The following is a 7,552-nucleotide window of genomic DNA, read 5'->3' as shown; positions in this document are numbered from 1 at the left end:
GTATTTGCTTCTGCTTTTTTACTACTGCTATTGACTAGAAATATAAAGGATGTTTTCTTATTATTTTTTATTAAAGTATTTCTTAGGTATGTTTTTATTTTTTAGTGATATCTGTAACAAATATGCACACAACACCAATCATGTTCCAGTTCTTTTTTGTTTAAATTTGCTATTTTAACAGATTTTCTCTTAGCCTAATTTGTGTTTTTTTCACCAGTAGATGACAAAACACCTTTTAAATATTCTACCTAATATTGAAACGAATTTCATTTGACCCGAATTCAATAGTTTCCCCTAATCGATTCGGTACAATAGCATTTAAATCGGATGCTAAACACGTGTCAAACGCCGTGACATCGCTTGCAACGTATAAACGAGACTCGAAATAATATAATAGTACGACAAGAGATCAGGAAAGGGGGACAATAGATAGACGTATGTGCAATGTGCGTAACGAATGGCACCCCTAGGGCTACCACTAGTGAGTTTCAGTGCTTATTCGAGATATAGGTTTTAAATGAAGGACTTCGTGTCACAAGTAGCTGTTAGTCTTTTTTTATCCGCCTTCAGGATAGTTTTCAAGAATCGATCGTCGTTTGTTATTCGACGCTAGTGTACAACTCTAGGTTTATTGAAAGTTGACAACCCTAAGCACACACCATGTATCTGTCGCTCCTAGATCGAAATGTCCGCTGTCGGGGTAAAAAATAAAAATTAATCGCATCAAGTTTTACTGTAGCGTGAAATATTGAAATATTGTTGAATACTCGTTAGTGTCACTCCTCTTGATTCGTTTTGCGTTTCATTTCGAAATTCGTTGCAGATTTTTTTATTTAATTAATATTTGTAAGGACGTTTTTATAAGGATAATTAAAAGGAGTTCAATTATTTGTTTGCGGTTCAATTATTGGAATTACAACGTTTCGAATATAAAATAATTAATAGATTTTATCTTCTACTTTTATATATGTAAAAATACTATTACATATACAGTTTCACTTTATTAATAATTGCTTTAAAATAGTATTTTTAAACTTATTTGGACTATAAACGATACTTACTCGCCTTCGTTGCTATTTACTTTTTAGTGTATTATTATAACATATTAAAAAACAATTATATACAGCTTTCGAGACGCGGGTCATCTACTGAGAAAAAAGCACTTAAACCAGGATATGATTTTGATAAGCAAATTTGGTAGTCATGCAATGATACCAGTTCACAAGTTCAATATAATATTATTTGTTAACATGCATCGTGTGTCTGTTTGTGCATTCGATATAAGTTTATGTACCTCACAAGTCCAGTCTGTCGCTGAATATTCATGAGGTAGAGTCTGTTGGAGTTCCCGCCGCTACGCCGATATCTTCCTACTCGACAAATTAGTTTAAAACTCTCGTTATAAATGTCAAGACGGGAATTAATAATGCTAGAACATTTCGGTAATATTACATGTTAATTGCTGTATTATTTTTGTGATTTTTATTATAGAAAGCAGTATTATATTAACAGAATAACTTAAAATAAATTTGATGACATTTAAAACCAATCTAATTTTACAAGATGTTAAAATTAGACACACGAAAATAAAGACCCAACCAAGTCGGTCACTCAAAATTATTAGGGCACTAGCTATCGCTGAAGACTCTGTCTACGAGGCATAAAGAAACCAAAAGCAGTAACCTTTGTGTTCTTCCAGAGTGTGCTTTACAACTTTGCCAAATTTTATCCAGATCCGTGCAGTTGTTTAGGCTATAAACGCAAACAAACATCCATCCAAACTTTCGCATTTATAATATTAGTAAAAAGTAAGATTTAATATTCGAATTAATGAATCATATCAATGTTAAATTAGAGAATTCTAACATTCAGAGTACAGTATGTATGTACTCGTACGCCAAGCTCAGGTTTAGACAGCTTACTCTATGTTATTTAATGCAAGAGACGTCCCTTTGCTTCTGGTATGTACATTAAGATTCTCTTGGCTCAACTGCATTTATATGTATTTACTTAATAAGTAATTAAGATCTGTCAGAGTATGTAACGCAATAAAACAAAATTGTTGATTAAAAAATAGTACGGATATGAATGTAGAAAATGGTAAACTTTTCTTTCTAGAAAGATCTCACGTCCGTAATTGGTTTTCTCATTTTCCTAGAATGAAGTCATCTTCAAGGACCGATAAGAATACTTGCCTACATTCCGGCGATGCTTGTGTTTAGCAGGAATGTGGGTCAAGAATTGACCTGTTTAAGACAAAAATGGAATATGGATTTCCGTATCGTAGCGTAGCACATACATTTAGCCAGACAGACCCACAAAAACTTATTAATAGGTTAAGTTAGTTTTTTAATAGAAAAATTGACTCTTTTGATTTTCACTATTATTTTCTAACAGGCGCTACACACATTTATATTCGTCTTTTTATTCTAAACACAGATAGACATGTAACTTAAGCTAATTATTAAAATTAAATTATAATACAATTTAAAGTACACATTCCATTACATGGTTGTGTACATTATACCCCTTCTCTATCGACACTAAATCGATTCAAAGTGAACACGAATTCGCCACAGCTACAATGTTTATCCAATGCATATTTTATGAGCGGCAAAACTCTTCCGTAGGGATTAACACCTTCCGCGCTTAGCGTATAAGTAGGGGCGAAATTAATAGTTCCATTTTCACATTACGTTCTAAGACCGGTTATTTCGTGGCCCTACGTAAATTATAAATTGGATTACACGTGTACTAATTTATTTGGAAATAACATGCATAGTATATAAAAGTAAATACGTAAAAGGCTTTGCCAATGAAGAGTCCACATTTTCTTTTACAAACACATACCAGACACCATTAAAATTAGCCGTTTGTGCCATGCTTTAGCGAGCTTACCAAAAAAAACTTCGTTCTGGTATACAAAATACTATTAAGGAGTCAAATGGGTATATTTTAAAGATTAAATTAATCATTAGTATAGCTGGCCCCAGTAACTATACATACGAAGGGGAGAATGAAACATTTGTTTCCATTATTGCCATGAAATTAAATCGGCGTGCCGAGTGCTTACTCAATTTGCTAATGGATTGCACCGGCTTATATAGATGTCGACATTCCTAAAAAAAAAATATTGGCACTATAATCCCTTTAAGTACGAAACTTGTCTAGGATAAAGTACGAAACTACTAAATCGATCTTGATAAAATTTATAGCTTTATGGAAGCATAATTTAAAATGTACGAAAGATTTTAACAGTGGTAGTGCCCGCTTTAACATCTTAGCACGAATGGGCCGGCACGCCCGGTGTAATACCACGACCACACAGGAGACATGCGTGAAATGGAAGCAATTCCGTGTTTCGTCTGGAGGAGGCCGGAGGCCTAATTTAAGTCCCTTTCTCTTTACCACCCTTTTCTTTTAAGGATAAGTTGGGATGAGGAAGTGGATTTGACGGTGGGGGAGATGCATACGAAGGGGAAATATCCTCTTTATGTGCGTCTCCTCCTTCGTCGTATAAGGGTAGGCAACGCATCTGCAATTGCGGATGTCTATGGGCAGCGGTCGCTTCGCCAATTTGGCGGATTCAGGTGGCCGCTTGCTCGTTTACCACCTTATGTTATAAAAAAAATTGCCTAGTTTTTTAATGTAGATAGTTATAAAATTGTAAATACAATTGATTTAATTCAATCACTCCCCTTTTTTTAGATTAAAGAGCAGTAAAGAACACAGTATATAGAATTACAAATTCTATTTATAACATATCTCGTGAACAGCATCCTAATGAGACATGGAAAATATCAGGACGTTCAAAAGTAAGGAGATTACCTTTAATATTTTAGTAAGAGAAGGTCCCGTAAGCTTCGCGTCGACTTCAACTGAATTTGCATGATATTGAAGACGGAATACGTCGTTACCATCTAAGTTTAGTGTTAGCGACGCTTTGTATGAGTGGCGGGAAGATATTTTATGGCTACAGCGTTGGAATTTGTCACGTATTTCATAAACCTGGCTAAGCGAACGACGAACTCAATATCCTGATGCTCCATTTGCAAGCGGTACGGCCCTATTGAATTTTTCTATTCATTTTGAGGTTATGAAATTACGAAATCATAAAAAGTAATGTTTACTAATGTATAAAATCGTTCCTGTAGTTTTTGCTTGATTCAAATATATACAAAAATACAAATCTTTCCTCTTTATAATATTAGTATTGATTACTGTAGCATTATCCTTTCAAGCGATTTAAGTTTAAGATACAACGGCATAGTCTACTATAACACAACAATAAAAGAAAGTCTTTTTACCATCGCCCTACTGTTGCAATCATCAATAATAACATGGTCCTATTTAACAATAAAATAGTAAACGCAACAGTTACATTAAATAAATCAATGACTAAATAGTTTAAAAGTTATTATTCCTGACCCTTCACAACTGCCGTGTTGCCATGTTCCAATTTGCGCAATCCCAACTGCGTTCGTGTGAACTACATGTAGTCGGGCTTTGGAAACAATTTGCTTCTCTCCTTTTGAGGTAATTTTGTTGAGAATACAAGTAGGTAGGATACTTGATTGTGTAATCTAAAATGTACGATAATATATTATAAACATCCTGGTATCCGTCTTAAGTCACAGATATATGATTCAGTAAAAAATCAACTTTCAAAAACCCTCTTTTAAAGAACGATTTTCGGACAAAAATCTTAATTTACGATAAGTGTATGTCATTTTGCCTTCAATAGACAAGTTTAACGTAAGATATTTCAGATTTTAAATATTAATACGCTAGCAGAAAATATTCAGGATTATGACACAAAGAAGCAAAAAATAAACAAGGGAAATTCACGCTCTCCCTTGTTTGCTTTCGTCATTGAGGAAAATCCTCGAAGGGAAGAAATTCCTTATTGACAAAACGTGTCTTTTGCCTTGTATTGGAAATATTTTCTATTCCTTTTGCAAAAGCGACTTTAATCTTGATATATTTTGTCACTTTTATACCGAAAAATATTAGATTTTTTATTGACAATATTAATTGATAGTGAAATATGTTTTAAGGTTTTAATATGCTTGCAGTTTTTTTTGTAGTCAGACCGATGACTTTATAATAAATTTAGGAGATGGTTGAAAAATGTACGAAACCTGAATTTAACCGGACAGGTTTTGTTATAGAAAATAGAAACAATAGTGGAATGGACGCCATGTTTCACAACTACCCGCTTGTAGTTTGGCGTCGGTTAGTTTGGTGAAGTTCTGGCGTGTTACAGTAACGCTACACAGTGTAAGCTTTCTGAAAGGACATTTGTCATTGTTGGATTTGAAGCTTGTTGAAACGAAGTTACTTGTCCTGCTAATTTAAGTTACAGGTTAGACACGAATTAAATTTCTAAGCATTTTAATTACGATTTGCTACTAATATTTTGTATATTGGAAAAAAATAAACTATATGTATAATATGTTTTCTTCATGCAACACAGACAGGACTTACGATCCAATTTTTTTTACGATGTGCAGTCGGGTTACGTTTATTAGTAGAATAATCAAAAGCCATTTTTTTATTTTTACTGATACTTGATATGAATACAGATAGATATTTGAACATTTTATAATTTCTTCGTGAGATATTTTCAAAGCAATCATTCGATATTCACAAAACTAATTAATTTACTTCTAATACAAGAGAGTAAATGTTTTCACAAGACGGAGTCCATTAAGGCTTCCGCCACTTATTGGCTATTGTTACATCAAGTTTATTTAAAGACGAACTTAAGTTCCAGTTGCACTAACTTCGCGTACTTTGGACGTTGCTTGTCTTTAATTGTAACGTTACTCGTCTTCATTTAGCGTCATTTGTTTAACTTAGACTAAGTTTTATTTTCTTGTTAATTCAATCATTTAAAACTAAAAAGTTCCTTCTCAGTAGACGCTCGTGGAAAATGCGAATACGTCAAAATTCAGGGTTCTAGCTATCGCAAAATTTCCGAGAAAGTCTATTTTTCGTGTATTGAATTTTTTTATCAAAATCAATAATACTTGTCTATAAAATATTTCCTTTATTATCATTTTATAGTTAATACTAACATTTTTTTTAATCTAAAACTGTATTTAAAAATACCGGACTTGATTTAAAGAATTCATGTAAGTGTTCACAACAACACAAAAGTAAATGAACACGGCTGCAAAAAATATTAAAATGAAGCTAATAATAAAAACAAGAAAAGAGGTCTCATAATGTAACTCGTCGAAAAGTTCGATTTCAATACATACCTTCATAAACAAATCCAACAAAAATAGTAATAGCTGCCGAGGCCAGCATATTTTGCATGAAGCATACAACAGATCTTGCGATGTATAGAATTCCGTATGCTATCAGGATTGACAGATGCGATACGTACCACAACGAACATAGGAAAATGCTGCTGTTGACCTGTAAAATATAAACTATAATATAGTTCCTGGACATTCTGTCCTCGTAGACGGGTACTGTGGTAGACACCAGCAATAACATCTGTTGTCTACCACAAGACAAGTATAACGTAAAGTGAAAGCAATTTTGCGTATCATCTAATGAGTGTGCGTTCCGGAGACCTAATACTAGTCCCCTTTTTTGTTGTTTGAAGGAGTTGTGTTCCATTCCCTATATCTCAAACTTAAGTATAAGTAATTTAATATTACAATCTTACTTTACCCAGAAAGTTTGTAGAAACAGTAAGAAGGATATAACTATCTGATAAATCGATAGACTGGTAGAAACGAGAGAGAATATTAAATTGACGGCCGACATCGGCTTCTTACTGAAGCCTCCCAAGGACGTTGTGTTGAGAAGATACGTCACTGAACATAGGAGTATTACTAAAGATGCCACCTGCAATTGAAAGTAAAGATAGACTAATAAAATTGCTACTGTCTAAAATGATTTTTTATGACGCTGCGTGTTATCTCTAGGATCTTCGAATATAAGTGGCATTATTAGAGTATGTATTACCATCCCGGTAACTCCAACAAACATCACACTCTTCCGAGGGTCACGACCGCAAAATGACGTGAGGTCGCTGCATTTGAATTTAAATTTTCCCTCATTGTTTTGTGAATATGTTTCCGATTTCATTTGTAATACAAACGATACAAACGTCAAACCAACGTCTATGCTATTGACATTTTATAAGATCGTGATTTTTTAGTTCAAAAAAATATTAATTTTGTACAGATAATATAAACATTGGATTGAAAAAAATGGTCCGGTCACTTCTACTTACATTTTTTTATATAATAATACGATATGATATAAATAAAGCAAATCATGAAATAATTTTCAACTCCAAGCTACATTTGTAACAGCTAGAGAAAATGGAACTCATAAAATAAAGGAGCGTAAAGTTAAATGGATCGTACAAAGGGTATTGCTCTACAATTCCTAAATTCTAAGCGTATGTAAAACATTTTAATTTTCTTTATCTTTCATTTATTAAAAAAAATATTGTTTATTGAAGAATGTTTACAATATTCGTAAAATAATATCAGTAATTTATTATCAGTGTCAGAGTTCTTCAATT

The 7,552-nt window shown here is 33.1% G+C and overlaps 1 protein-coding gene across 3 annotated transcripts; it reads right to left on the bottom strand.

Annotated features, from left to right (window-relative positions):
• Positions 1–3,796: 3,796 nt before the first annotated feature.
• On the bottom strand, positions 3,797–7,140 carry LOC106104367. Of its 3 annotated transcripts, XM_013284402.1 has the most exons (5): positions 6,985–7,140; positions 6,688–6,864; positions 6,267–6,426; positions 4,429–4,583; positions 3,797–4,066 (listed from the first exon to the last, which is right to left on the bottom strand). In XM_013284402.1, exons 1-4 carry the CDS (start codon positions 7,105–7,107, stop codon positions 4,432–4,434), a joined length of 612 nt encoding a protein of 203 aa, XP_013139856.1. In that variant the 5' UTR covers positions 7,108–7,140; the 3' UTR covers positions 3,797–4,066; positions 4,429–4,431. The 3 variants fall into 3 exon arrangements, with proteins under 3 accessions (XP_013139856.1, XP_013139855.1, XP_013139857.1); XM_013284401.1 differs by lacking the exon at positions 3,797–4,066 and having other exon boundaries at positions 4,297–4,583; XM_013284403.1 differs by lacking the exons at positions 3,797–4,066; positions 4,429–4,583 and adding an exon at positions 6,069–6,175.
• Between the last annotated feature and the right edge of the window lie 412 nt (positions 7,141–7,552).

This window comes from Papilio polytes, unplaced genomic scaffold (genome assembly GCF_000836215.1).
Source record: "Papilio polytes unplaced genomic scaffold, Ppol_1.0 DF823688.1, whole genome shotgun sequence".
Classification (NCBI taxonomy): Eukaryota; Metazoa; Arthropoda; class Insecta; order Lepidoptera; family Papilionidae; genus Papilio; species Papilio polytes.
This window is presented reverse-complemented; position numbering and strand designations above follow the sequence as displayed.

Coding starts and splice junctions, on each gene's coding strand:
- LOC106104367 (XM_013284402.1), bottom strand. CDS start 7,107: ATGAAATCGGAAACATATTCACAAAACAATGAGGGAAAATTTAAATTC. Junction 6,865..6,984: donor TTGTTGGAGTTACCGGGATG/GTAATACATACT, acceptor TTTCAATTGCAG/GTGGCATCTTTAGTAATACT. Junction 6,427..6,687: donor TGTTTCTACAAACTTTCTGG/GTAAAGTAAGAT, acceptor TATATTTTACAG/GTCAACAGCAGCATTTTCCT.